The 14848-nt window shown below is 40.6% G+C and overlaps 1 protein-coding gene across 1 annotated transcript in view; it reads right to left on the bottom strand.

Moving 5' to 3' along the window:
* OXCT1 (3-oxoacid CoA-transferase 1) overlaps positions 1 to 14848 on the bottom strand; it is an 88981-nt gene that overhangs the window by 49140 nt on the left and 24993 nt on the right. The window contains exon 7 of the mRNA XM_027634689.1: positions 10286 to 10346. Within this exon, the coding sequence (XP_027490490.1) occupies positions 10286 to 10346 (61 nt within the window). The remainder of the gene's footprint in view (positions 1 to 10285; positions 10347 to 14848) is intronic.

Here is a 14848-nt window from a genome sequence, read left to right as displayed (position 1 = left end):
ACTTCATATAATTCAGATGGTTCTCCCCTCTCCCTCAAGCCTCCTGCCACACATCTAAACAGGATACATTGGTTAGCTTATGTTCAATCCTGATGGAATCTGATGGAATCCATCACAAACAGCAATTCATTTCTACTTGTACGATGGCTCGATTTGGTCCCTTAAATCTAGAATTTCTTAAAATCCCAAATTAGTTCTAATTTTGAACGATGAGATACATCTATAATTTCTGAAAAACTTAAGACCAAACCCATGTAAAAATAGCTTTTCCCAATGTATGAACACCAGCAGAAACTGAATGCATGATTAGCTCAGGATAATCGAGGGACAGTCTCCTTTGGTGTGAACGGGGGATGCACAGGAGTCTCTTTTAACTGCTGGTGGCAAAGGCAAACACAAACCAGATAACCTCTCCTAAATACCTTTCAGGAGATGACCAGATACCACAGCATCAAGAACGTGCTGCTGTCCAAGCTAGGAAGCCTGTTTCTCAGCTGGCCCTATCCCTAGATGTTACAAAAGCTACATTTCAAAATACAGAGTCTGAAAAACAAAAACAAACAAACAAACAAAAAATCCAACAGCACAAAGCAACAGAAACAAAGGTGCTTAAGACCTTGTCTAATTCACTTAAAAGACAAGGGAGAATCATGAGACATCAGTATAACTTCCATCAGTCTGGAATTCAAACAGGCAAATATTCTGGCACAAAAATGAAACTGTCTGTTTCGAAAGTACTTGAAAATATTTTCATTGAAAAATTTAGTTTATTTAAAAATCTAATTGCTAGATGAGCTTGTACCACCACGTGCAGCTCTTGATGCTCAGTGTTTGAGAAATGCAGCACTCTAAGGACCCTGAAGGCATAAATGCTCCTTATCTTATTGCTTACATAGCCGATTGGCTACATATCTCCCCCATTTTAATCAGGATTATTCCCTAGCTCTCCTCTTTGCCTTTCACTGCTTCTTTCAACAACAAGAAGAAAACTGATAAAATACATCTGACTTATTTCAAAGGTGAACAAAAATAAGGAATGTGCTTGTTGCTCTATAATAAAAAAAAAACAAAACACCTGTTTAAACTTAAAGTTGTTTTAATAATGTTTAGTTATGGCCATCTCCAGCTGAATCAGAAGTGGCAAATTAAGGATCTTAGTATCTAATTCATGGGAATATCAATGGGAGTGCATTTCCACACACTGGACATTATGAATGTGGGTTATAAAGAAATTTAATAAAATATTTGGGGGGGGGGGAGGAAGAAAAACTAGGTGACTGTTTGAGAGACAGAGATGGAAACTATTCTGTTGTCTTCATTCATTTTTTTACCATTGTCTGCAGCCTGAAAAATCAGCACGATCTGAAGTCAAGACAGTCTGGGTACCTCAACTCATTACTCCTCTTTAAATACGTACTTTTTAAACTGAATAATTCTATAGCATTTGCAGGGGAGGGATCCTGCAAGAGAAAACTAAAATCTGAGCAATTGATTCAATTACCCAAAAATCCTCACTGCAGCAATAGTTACAAGGCTGCAGCTTTTCAAATCTCAGTATTTTGACTACCCAAAAAAATGCATTTGCTTCATGTCAGAAGGTAATTTTTTGTAAGATTTTCAGTTTGAATATCAAGTCTTTCTCATTTTATACTAGAAATCTCCATTAGAGATGCTATTAGCACAGAAAACAAATGACTGCTTTGAGACACAGAAATAAAAGTATATATGCATGTAAATTCCTTGAATCATACATAAAATTTTCTCTGCACCATCTTTTCAGTGCTATAATAATGCATGATTTCAAATGCAGAGACAGATAAGTCACTGATTGATTAACATATCTTATACACAAAGCAGGGCTGAAAAAATCCAGAGTATATTAAATCCTTTTAATTTTCAAATTCTCATGACAGAGGACACAAGTTCTGGCAGTGAAATATATTTCAAATGCACAGTCTATCAAACATAATGAAAAAACCTCTAAATTTAGCTTTAGGAGCAAACAGAGGCTTTCCATCAGTTTCTCCAGCACACTGACTTCCTGGCAACCTGCAGTATCCACTGATAACCACAGACTAGCTTTTTCTTGGTTTTGAATGTCATATTTGTTCTTAACATATGTGACAAGGATAAAAGTATTTTTTTTCATTGTAAGATTATATTCACATCTGCAATGAACTTCTGAAACTGAATGCTGAGAAAACCATGATACTCGTTGGAGAAAGCATCATTTAGAAAGGAATAAAATATAAGAGACAGATAAAATAAGAACAAATTCAAATCTTATACTGTGTGCAGGTAAAACCATCTGAGCAGTAAACAGCAATAATTTGATCTGCTATGAATTTTAACCCCTTAATATTCACTACCCCAGCAATGAAGTGCCAAATATGAAGCCGCAAATTATGTTACATACAAAAGAAAAGCAACTGAAGGGAAAAAAAACAAAACAGAAAAGGAAAAAACAACAGTAACAACAAAAAACCCCCCAATCAAACAAATAAAAAAAGTTACAAAACCCACATAGCTAACTTAACTACTAAAAAGGTTTACTCCCCTGAAAATCATAGAATGGAACAGAATCATAGAATAGAATATGCTTCGCTGGAAGGGACACATCAGGATCATCGAGTCCAACTTCTGGCCTTGCACAGGACAACCCAAAAATCTCCTCATGAATCAGAAGCATGTTAACTAAATGTAAAAAGAACTAACATATGAACTCTATTCTAGCCCAGTCTATTCCAGTACTTCTCAAATAATTTAAGATGGTCTCCAAACAGCTGTACAAATGTGAGGGTCTTTTCTGTTCTGCTTTTAATAAGCACATGCACACACCGAAGCAAGGAATCAAATACAATGAAGGGAAATAAAACCAAGTCTTTGAGTATTTAAGTCTAGGGGTGGGAATCTTTTTGGTAAACTAAAATTACTGTGGCAATGGTGTGCAAATGTTTCTAGGAGCTGTTTATTCAAATCAATATTAGTAGTCTCTGGATTTCAATTCCAATCCTTCTCTGACTTGCTCTTTAACCTTTTACGACTGGCATCATAATAGCCACCAAACTATTTTTTAACATTGCTGGATAGGGAAGCAGAAAAGGCATTAAGCACTTCAGCCTTCGTTGCAATCTGCATTGATAATTTTATTCATTTCATTGATCCATGAAGTATCAACATGCTTTGTCTGGCAGTCCATTATATATGTACTCTTAAAAAGATTTTGTGTTATTTTCAATTATTCTTTATCTCGTACTGGGCTGGATATCTCTTAAAAGCTTAAGCTTTTTGGTTTGTTTGGGTTTTGTAATGCTTAGCCTCTGACATCTGACATTGGTCTCAGTTGCTGTCATTTTGCTTTTCTGTGTATGAAATTACAACGATTGTGATCAAGGTCAAACTCCTACTGCTTTTCCAATGCTTTCTCCATGTTGGAATATATTATTCTCAAGCTCATTAACACAGTCTTTCCCTGACTTATTTCTTCTTAGCTATACCTCCCAGAAGGCTTCATCAATACAAGTCTCTGAGCTCATGAAATCAGTCTGCCTAAGAGACATTCCTGGTATTTGGCCATTTTCCCTTCTACGCTTTCTAAGGATCATGAGCTTGCATTTCAAAGATACTCTCCCCACAAGTGTTCAATCAAGGTTCCTCTGAAAAGGATATTGTAATGTTTATACACTAGGTTTGGGTTATCTAAATTCATATCCACAGGCACCTTTGATTCAGGACTTAGCCAAAGCCTAGGCAAGTAAATACAATCATGCAGTCAAAATCCCTGACTAACTACCTACATGTTTAAGATGCAAAGATTTCTGTATTTACACTAATAATATATATTTATATATAACATATATATATTTTGCATTTATTATACTAGCATATTATGGCAACTTGAATTCTACTGTCACTTGTGCCAGAAGTGGTTGGTAAGGTGGAAGGAATAAGCAGCTCAGTGTCCATCCTGTGCCAAATGGGATTCTCAAACAACGCGCTTCCACCACTGCAGATACATGGGACACTCCCTCAGCAACCGCTGCCTGAGCACACATGGAATCATCGTTGAGCAATTAAACAATATCAAAAAAGTCTATAGCAACAAAACAGCTTGATGGTTACAGCGTTTGCAAGGAAGGATCTCAATTCTGTGTCCACTTTGGCTTCACATCCTGATCTGTGGTTTCACAGAAAGACATATGAACATGAAGTCTGTGCCCATCCCAAATCCAGAACCACATCCTGCACCAGGGTTCAGTTTCCACAGCTGGGGCATTCAGGTGATGAAAGAGACTCTATTAGATTATTGTTTCACTTTAAAATAGTGCTTACAGGCTTTTTACAGTAACCTGTCATTGTGTAAAACCTTGAAAAATTCCTCAGAACAGAGCTATGCATCTGAGGAAAGTTTTGCCATTGTTAAAGTACTTGGAGGAAAAGACACACACAAGAAAAGGTTCATTTCCAGTTTCCTCAATAAAGCCCAATGCCATGATTTAGCACAGATAACAGGATACAAATAGCTTATTTCACTCTGATTCTGTCTCTTAGTGCAGCGCAGTTCATTGTACCTGAGAAAATGGTGCTCACTGATGTGGCTGTGTTGTTACTAGGCAACCAGAGATAAAATGCAGGGGTTAATGATTTTTATTTAATGCATTTTTATGAGAAAGCCCACTCTCTTTTTTCCCTCTGCTGATATTGAGGTGTAAATGCTATTTACACAAGGAGATATATTTAGCTATCCTCTCCGATCTGAACAAGAAAATTATTCAAACTGGATATTCAAACAGCAAGTCAATAAATATTTCTAAACATATTGACCATTACCACTATCAAACACACTGTGGCAATGGTTGAGATCTCAAAGCACTTCACCAGGGACAAATATTCAGTAGGTCTCACAGCAGAGAATAAGAATGGCAAGAAAACTGCCTGGGGCAGTTATACATGTTTATGTTCTCCTCCATGGAGGAAAACAAGAGCCTAAGCCTATATCACCCTTCATCTTTCCCATGCTGTAATGACACCCACACCTGGTAAGGTGACACAATGTTTTTTCCTGTGGCTTTGGGTTGTCTCAATTCACTATAAAAACCAGTTGTCCCTCCTAGTGGGGCTCTGCTCACAGGAGCCTCTACAGGGAGATGCAGATCTTAAGAAGCATCCTACTATCACAGCCCTTGTCCCACCAGTCTAGGCATACATCCAGGAGGCCTCCCTGCTGCTATGCAATTAATTTTCCACCACAGAATTACTTGTCTCTGTTGAGGTGCCTGACAGCAGTGACACCTGCTGAATTCAGCAGATATGACCTTCATTCAACAGTGTGTTGGAAATGTTACCACATATGTAACCCCACACAATCCCTCAAGTTTCTTCACATGCCAAGCTCTTCCTTTCATCCTTCACAAGGGCTAGTGGCTTGTATGTAACTTGTGATCATCGAGTTCCTTTTATATCAGCTGATTTCCCAGTTCTTCTGTCTTTGCAATAGGAGTAGGAAAGTGTTTATAGATCTGATAATCAAATGGAAGCCTCAGGCTGAGTGTGTGCATGAGGCCTCAGGTTCAAACAAAACTACAGCTCTGACAGTGTGCTTAACTTCTGCAAGTTCTGCAAGACAAAGTGAGAAGGAGATGAACTCCTGCACCATTTTGCTTTTACATATAGATAAAGCCAAAGTAACTGATGTTGTCAACACTGGATTATTTAACATTTTTCTCTGCAAAGGTTAACTTCCAAATAACAGGAATCATGCAATTCAGTTGCACAAATCTTTTTGACCCTTAATAATGGTCATCTTCAAATAAAAGTAGAAATTCCACTGGACCCAGTAGTTGGATTTTTACAGATGTTTCAGCATACATCCTTATTATCATGATAGAAGGTTCCACTCCCTCTCACTTAAAGAAAAGAAATGCATGTAACAGTCCAAAATATTTGTAAGCACCTCTTGCATTTCATAGAAGATTACAATCAATGTATTTCTGATCCCAAAACGAGTACTGCATGGCTACTTCTGACCATCTGCCTATTTAAAATAAACAAGGCTGAAGGTCAAATACTTCAATCAGAAATTTGTTCTAGTGGAGTTTTAAAAATCAGTAATTCTCCACTGTGTGTCCCAGACATAACTGGCAATGCTACAGCCTGACTTCCTCCTTCTTTAGAAGCCTCTCTACGCACAGCCGGCCTTGCTACTCACAACGCACAAGGGTTTGTAAGCAAGCAATAGGTATCAGTTTGTGAGATGGAGAGCTGGGGTTTTTTGTCTCATTTTTTTTTTCTTATCTCCCACATACACAAATGCTGCCAAGTTCTCCCATCTCTGAATTGTTGCAAAAATTGTGTCTGCCTATACTTCATCTATCAGTGTGTAAAACACCACACTAACTAAAGCTAAAGAACAGCAGCTTTAAGTAAAGAAAAAAGTCTCTTTCACTGTGCATGCATGTTATATTTCATAGCTTCTCAGGTTAACTTAGAAGGACAAGTTAATAAATGCAATTGATTTCCAGTGCACTTCCCACTTTCACCCACAGATACACTGAAATAGGCTTTCCAGTAGTTTATATTTCCTTGGTATGGATCTTACTATGCCAAACGCCATTCCATATTTTTATCAGTGATCAAAAACTAATATCATGGCTGGGTATGGCGAACGAAGATTTGGGAAGGCTCTATCCACATTTGTTACAGGCTCATTGGTGACTTATGAGGCCAATACGTGACAGACATATCCAATTGCAAAAGGCACAGCAGAAAGACTCCTTAGATGCTGTATTCCGCAAGACACGGTTCTTCCTGCGTTGCCTTTTCTCCTCGAGAGTGATCCTGCGTGTGTTCTCAAAGGCATCAGCAGCGTCATAGATGGTGTGTCTCCAGGCCTCCCGATTGGAGGTCAGAGTAGACCAGTTATGGTGATCAATATGGCCAAGGCTGAGATGTTGTTTCAGGGAGTCCTTGTATCTTCTCTTCGGGGCTCCTCTCTTGCGGTTTCACCATAAAAGAAACTAATATAAATCTGAGGAAAGTGCCAGATGGAGAAACTACAGTTCTGAAAATCTCAATTAATGACCGCAAGACTCTGAAAACAAGCCTGACCTTTGGCTGTTTTGATGGCAAGGAGTAGGACTGGTTTCAAATCTCTACTTCTAGAGACTGGGACTGTCTACTTAAACTCAGTTAAATGTTCAGTCAGTGAAAAACAGAGCCAGTAACAGATAACAGAATTTAGAAATCCCTGTTGCCAAGAGAGTATCTGAATTACTATCCTAAACAAACATTGTTCTTCTCCCTGTCAATGGAATTCTCATTTCACCCTTCAGCCTTGAACAACAGTAACTATGGAGTCAGGCAAAACTCGGATTTTTCAGTTGCCTCAGTTTCCTAGTGCTGAGCTTAGACAGCTGACAATGCTCAGTACTGAGGATGTACTAGACATCATATTGAGGTATTTCCTACTGATTCCTGGGTTTAAACCCTTAAATCTAAACACAACATTCTGAATTTCACTTTGGAAGAATGACGTGTAGAAGTAAAGCCAATGATGCATTGTATTTGGCTCTAAATTTGTGCTAAATACGTGGTTATGCCTCTTCACTTAATTTGCCCATAAAAAACAGCACTGTAAAATAATATTAATATGCCATCTTGCAAAAAGCTTGACAATTTTCAAATGGTATTGAAAATACAAGACTCAGAGTGGACACAGTTCACAGCAGATCTACTAACGACTCTTAAGTGGAATTACAGAAAGAAGGATGTCACATAATAGTTGCTCATTGACAAGAAAATTCTACCCTATCATAAGTGGATAGAAGAGCAGAGACAGAGAGTGAGATGGAATGTAGGTGGAAGGTTTTGATCTACTTAAATTCTCTAAATGTCAGACTGAACAAGGTATGAAGGACAAGTGTCTAGAGGGAAAGATTCTTCACTTAATTTTTAAATAGAAAAATACTTTAAACTTTTCTTGAAAAAAAATGTGAAAATTCACTGTTGCTGCATTGTCACTGTAAGTTGTTGTAGTGGTTTGAACCTTGTTTTCCCCCAGAGGCAGAAAAGTGGTAACCCCCAGGGGTGGAAACCCCTGGAAGTTTTGAAGTTCTGCCCAATGAGTGCTCCTGCAGAAATGTAAACATATCACAAGCAACTGGAAGAGAAGAGTTGTAGTTTGGTTGGAAGAAGAAAGTAGCCACATTGTTGTAGAGCCACGAGGAAAGGGGCCCGGAGCCCCTCGGGGCCTCTGGGACCCCCCAGCCCCAGCTGGGGGCTGCAGGGACCTGGAAGAGCATAAAGCTGGGCTAGGTACCTGTAGCTGTGAGCTGGGAGATGTTTTCTCCAAACTGGGCAGCGGCTGGAGAAAAGCAGCAGCCGAGCTGGCACTGACCGGAGAAGCGGTGGCAGAGAGCCAGAAGAGATAAGATGGAGCAACAGAGACATGCAGCACCGCAGAGAAGACTCCTGGAAGGAGAGTTGAGGAGAGGAGAGCCCGCAGCAGAACTACGGAGTTCTGGGGGTAGGAACTGATACCAGATCCCCCAAACCTGCTTTGAGACCTCCTGGAAAGGAGGAAGATGATGGACTCTTACCTGAAAGAGCCTTGAAGTGCAGCATGCACTGTAGAGAGGAGCTGAGAAGCTCAAAGGCGTCCTGAAGCTGGACCGGGACGGAGAAGGAATGCGGGGGGGTTGACCTTGGCCCCCCTCGCTGCTGCTGCTAAGCTAGCAGCCTTGAGACAGCACGGAGCTCTGCAAAGGGGAATTTGAATCCCCTGAGGAAGGGACTTTCATGAAGATGCCCCTGCATTTTGTGATATACCTGTGGTGACGCGAGTCTGGTCCCTGCTGGCAGCCCACAGGTGAGGCCTTCGCTTGGACTGAAGGAGAGTCGAGGGGCTTGGAGACCCCCTTGTGTGTACTGAACAGAGATCCAGCTACAACAATCCAGTTACTGCTGCATGCATGAGATGAGGAGAACCTGTTGCCTTAGAAGAAGCTGCTGCCCTGAGGGACTGGAAGGGGATCTGTCCTTCTTTCCCTCCTGGACTTTTATTTGGAGGGGAGAGGAGATCTGATCCATTGTAAATACTATATGTCATGGTAGAGATAGTTGTGATTTTGTGTATAATGTGTTATAGTATTTATTTGTACAGTCATTGTAATATATTCCCTTTCCCCCACTTTGAGTCTGGTTGTGTTTTGTCTGGAAAAACCCACCTCACATTAGGTTGAGATGTGGGAGGGGGGGATGGAGCTAGAGAATTAGATTTTGGGGCTATCTCAAACCATGACAGTTGTGTGGCAAATATCAGGGCATTTTTTGTCTTTATTCTGTAAGACACAAAGTAATAACTCAAGCTTCCAAATGTATTATCCAGCGACATTTATATAACAAATATATTTTCTTGATAACATTTTACAAACAAACAAACAAAAAACCCAAACCAGCCCCCGACAAACCAAAACTAACCAAAATCCCTGAAGAAACACAAGCCTCTTCCAAATAGCATTTACTGGAAATAGTCTAGAAGACTTTGTCTTGACCTTACTAACAAACCATATTTAGCTTTTATTAGGCATAAAAAAACTTACCAGAGAGTGAAGTAAAAGCTAACAGAGCACTCTGCCTTTTAGCTATTGCTATGCCTTAGCAACTCTCCAGCCACTAATATTTTTCCAGTGTAGGCTGCTCCATGTTTTTAAACATTATCGTTCCAGACAAGGAAAAAGGACAAAGAAATTGGAAGAACCTTCTAGGTCAGCTAGTCCATTCTCTTTCTCAAGATTTAACCAAACATCTGTATCTCATTCTGGACTGATAGTTATGTAATTTATTAAATTTTAAAGACCACAGCTGTGATATCTCTATGATTTACCTCATCTGTGTTGTTACGTTCTTATTTTCAGAAGGCTTTTCATAAAGTCTTAGGTGAATCTTCTCAAGTACAGGCTGAGCCTACTGTTTTCCTCTTTCATCCACATATTACTTTATTTAAGATACTAGAAGGCTGTTGCCATGTTTCCCTTTTAAAGGCTGATCACAGTGAACACAAAGTCCTGGTCAGGATCAAATGAACAGCAATAAACTGAGGAACTAATCACTAAAGCAGAGCAGAGTGTCAGGAGCAGGTAATCCAAGGAGACAGGTTAGACCACTGTCCCTATTATGAAATCCCCCAATGATTTGAAATCCCCCCACTGTGTCCCCAGAATACCATGTAAAACAAAGGGGTATGTTGACTACAAGAGGATAAACTTATCATGTTTCAATTCCCTACCTCTACCACAGTTGTCTTTGCAGCTTTGCACATAGGTTGGTTGAAGTTTCTTGCAGTTTTCCTGCAAAACAAAAGAAAATTAATGAGCATTAAAAGCCATATCAGTACAACAAAAGACTTTTCAGAGATAAGCTACTACAAGTATGTCTGTAATATAAACATCACAAATCGTTTTGTCAAACAGCTTGAGAACTAATAAAAAAAAGTAGGAAGGAGGAAAAAGTACTGTGGAACTGTGTAAGATGCATCTGAAATTAAATCATATTTTGCTATATTAGAAAATATTTATTACAGCTCTTTTGACTTTTAATCAGCACATTGTTTAATTGAAATTGGGTGTGCTGCTGATATGTTCATTTATTAGATCCAAACTCAGCGGCAAGCTGGACTTTGTACAGTGCGCCTTCACATTTTTTTATTTCACAAAGAATGAAATCTATCTCCACAGGGGGGCCAGCACAGGGCTTAACAATCTCTCAAGTCCCCCGTATGCCTTCATAACTCAGATCAGGACTTCGGATAGCACTCTGCATAGCAAATGTAATCAAATTATCTTCATCAAAAAAAACCCCTGTGTCAGTTTTGGCACTCACTGCAAGACTCTGGCACTGATCCTATGTATTCCCACACAGCATTTCTGTACCAAGGAAAAAGAATCTCTAGAAAAAAACAACACATGACACATATTGGATCTGCACCAAGATCCAATAGTAGGCACAAGGAAAAACATGCAACCTCTGTCAGCTGCTCTCTATACTTTCCAGAAACCAAACAAAACTGTTTGATATATTTAATAATTAAGAAAATTTCTGTAGATTTTAGTGGTGTTCTCAGCATTCTTCTCTTTTAAAAAAAGTAGAATTCCTGAAAAATTTTCATCAGAATTCATGAAATCAGGGTCCAAAACAAATCAAAACTTCCTTTCCTCCATCCTTTTTACACAGAAGCATTTTTTTCCGTAACCATACTTATTTCATAGACTCACAGAACCATTTAAGTGGGAAAAAAAGCCCGTAAGACCATCAAGTCCAACAGTTAATCTCCAACGTGTTTTCCTCCTCTCTCCTTCCCTTCCCGCAAGGACCATGCCCAGTACCACAGCCACTCTGAACTTTGGGGAGCTGCTGCCACCTCGTGGCTTCCGGGGAGGAACGGAAAGGAAACAGTCAAATCCTGAGACTTAACAGGCAGTGAGTGCTAACAGGATTTCTAGTGCCGATATCTACATAATCAAAGCTATACCCAAAGACACATATTTCAGGGAAATGCTGTTTTACTGGCAATACACAGAAGCTGGGAAGCCTCTAACGAAGGTCCAACTGTGTCCTGGGAGGCATCAGGCAAAGCATCACCAGCCGGTTGAGGGAGGAGATTGTCCCGCTCTGCTCTGCACTGGGGCAGCCTCAGCTGGAATATTGTGTGCAGTTTGGAGCACAACAATATAAAGAGACATTAAGCTCTTAAAGAGAGTTCAAAGGAGGGCAACGAAGATGGTGAAGGGCCTTGAGGGGAAGCCATATGAGAAGCCACTGAGGTCACTTGGGTCTGTTCAGCCTGGAAGAGACTGAGGGGAGACCTCATTTCAGACCTTGTGAGGGGAAGAGGAGGAGCAGGCACTGATCTTTTCTCGGTGGTGACCAGTGACAGGACTGGAGGGAATGGCATGAAGCTGAGCTGAGGGAGGTTTAGGTTGGATATCAAGAAAAAAATTTTTCACCCAAAGAGTGGCTGGGCACTGGAACAGGCTCACCAGGGAAATGGTCACAGCACCAAGGCTGACAGAGTTCAAAAATCACTTGGACAATGCTCTCAGGCACATGGTGTGACTCTTGGAATGTCCTATGCAGGGCCAGGAGTTGGACTTGATGATTCTGATGAGTCCCTTCCAACTCAGCATATTCTATGATTCTATTAACATCTTTTGTCAATTAATCTTCTTAGTGGCTATGTAAACCCAAGAGGATGTAAGAATAGGAAAGCACAAAACAAACCCAACCAACCACAACTTGCATTCTGTCCTTCTCTGGGAGCATGAATACAATCCTAGCTGGTAGTGATTTAGGAAAAACTATCCTAATCAAAGTAGAGTAGCAAATGAGAACAGTTACAAAAGCCAAATTAAAATAGCAGGAAAATGCATACGGATGGGGAAAGCAGATGTGAAAACTAAGAATGCAGTATTTCATCCTGTGTAACTATTTTTCTGAGCCAAAACCTTTCACAAGATTATAATGACTAGTCTTCCAGTAAAAAAACTGATATAAAATTATTTTTACATAGGGGAAAAATTACAAGAAAACATTTCAATGTTAATTTAACATTAAGAAGAGCTAATGGGCTCTATTCTGACACTATAAAAGCTTCTGCCATTTAGAATGTTCCTGGGTTAGTAAAGTTGTTTCAGAAGCAGCAGTCTTTCACAGGATCAAAGGCCTTATTTCTACAGAACACACGATCCAGAAGTTTTACAGGATCAAAGGCTTTATTTCTGAAGAACACACCATCCAGAAGCTTTATGGGATCAAAGGCCTTATTTCTAAAGAGCACATCATCGAGAAGGAGAAAAAACAGAAGCACTACACTTATTTTCCAACACCAAATAATGCTAAGGGGTTAGGAGTATGAAATTCAGAAACTAGCTAGACAAAGTTGCCTTTTTTATTTTAAGATGGCTTTCTGGACAGCTAGTCTCAGCAACATCTACGTCATCTATTTTTCCAGTGATGGATTTCCAAGCTGACCTAAAGGCATAATGTGTTTTCTCCCAGAGGCAAAAGACAGCAAACTACTTCATGGCAGACTAAACCAACAAACTATGTACCTAATGACACAGAGGTGAAGAGACACCTCAGATATGAGGTGGATTTATACACTGTGGAACCACTTGAAGCATGAAGAGATGATCTGATATGACTGTGACAGCAGAGGCCCTGACTCTGATTATCCCTTCAACATCTCTGTTCCTTTGTCAATAGTCTGTTTTCATCAGCACCAAGCAACAACTTTGCTTGGGCTAGAACAACTCCAAAGCAGAATGGTACCGAGATAAAAAGAGAGGGGAACCAAAAGAGGTTCAGATATCATGGAGAGAAGCCACTCTCTGATATTTGAAAAATAACAGCAGTCATATGAAGTCCCAGGCACTGGAAAAAAGAAAACACTGTACTCATCTTTAAAAAGGGTAGAAAGGAGGACCCTGGGAATGACTGACCTGTCAGCCTCACCTCTGTGCCTGGGAAGGTCATGGAACAGATCCTCCTGGAAGCTGTGCTAAGGCACATGGAGGACAGGGAGGTAATTAGAGACAATCAGCAAGGTTTCACTGTAGGCAAGTTCTGACTGACCAACCCAGTGGCCTTCTGTGGTCTACTGACATCAGTGGACAAGGGAAGAGCTACTGATGTCATTTATCTGCACTTCTGTAAAGCCTTTGACATGGTCCCCCACAACATCCTTCTCTCTAATTTAGAAAGAGATAGATTTGATTGCATGGACTGTTTGGTGGGTGAGGAATTGGTTGGACAGTCACGTCCAGGTTAATGAGGTTAATGGCTCAGAGCCCCGATGGACATCAGTGACAAATGGTGTCCCTCAGGGGTCCGTCTTGGACCAGTGCTAACTAATATCTTCATTAATGACACAGATGATGGGATCAAGTGCACCCTGAGCAAGTTTGCAGATGACATCAATCAAGCGGTGTGGTTAACACACTTGAAGGATGGGGTGCCATCCAGAGGGACCTGAACAAGCTCGAGGAGTGGGCCCATGGAAATCTCATGAGGTTTAATAAGACCAAGTGTAAGGTGCTACATCTGCTTGCTGCTTGCTTGGGGCAACCCCCAGTATGAACAAAGGCTGGGGAATCAAGAGCAGCCCTGGTGAGAAGGACTTGGGGGTGCTGGTGGATGAGAGGCTGGACATGAACTGGCCATGTGCACTTAAAGCTCAGAAAGCCAATTGTGTGCTGGGCTGCATCCAGAGCAGTGTGGGCAGGAGGCTGAGGAGGGCAATTCTGCCCCTCTATTCTGGCTCCAGTGAGACCCCACATGGAGCACTGCATCCAGCCCTGGGGTTCCCAGTGCAGGAAGAACATTGACCTGTTGGAGAGAGTCCAGAGGAGGCCACCAAGATGATCAGAGGGATGGAGTACCTCTCCTATGAGGAAAGGCTAAGAGAATTGGGATTGTTCAGCCTAGAAAAGAAAAGGCTTCAGAGAAATCTAATTGTTGCCATCCCGTACTTGAAGAAAGCCTACAAGAAAGATGGAGAGGGACTTTTTACAAGGGCAGGCAGTGACACGACAAAGAGAGTAGGTTTAGAATGGATATTAGGGAGAAATTCTTTACTGTGAGGGTGGTGAGGCATTGGAACAAGTTGCCCAGAAAAACTGTGGATGCCCCATCCCTGGAAGTGTTCAAGGACAGACTGGATGGAGCTCTGAGCAATCTGACTTAGGGATAGGTGTCTACTAATAGTGTACTATACCTAAAAGTTACTATCTACTAGGCTAGACATAGGCTTCCTTGTTAGACAAAAGCTGTGGTACAGAATAGTCTACTCAGC

The sequence above is a fragment of the Corapipo altera genome, unplaced genomic scaffold (assembly GCF_003945725.1).
Source record: "Corapipo altera isolate COAL_440 unplaced genomic scaffold, ASM394572v1 61411, whole genome shotgun sequence".
NCBI lineage: Eukaryota > Metazoa > Chordata > Aves > Passeriformes > Pipridae > Corapipo > Corapipo altera.
Note: the sequence above shows the minus strand (reverse complement) of the source record. Positions and strands in the feature narration are given on the sequence as shown.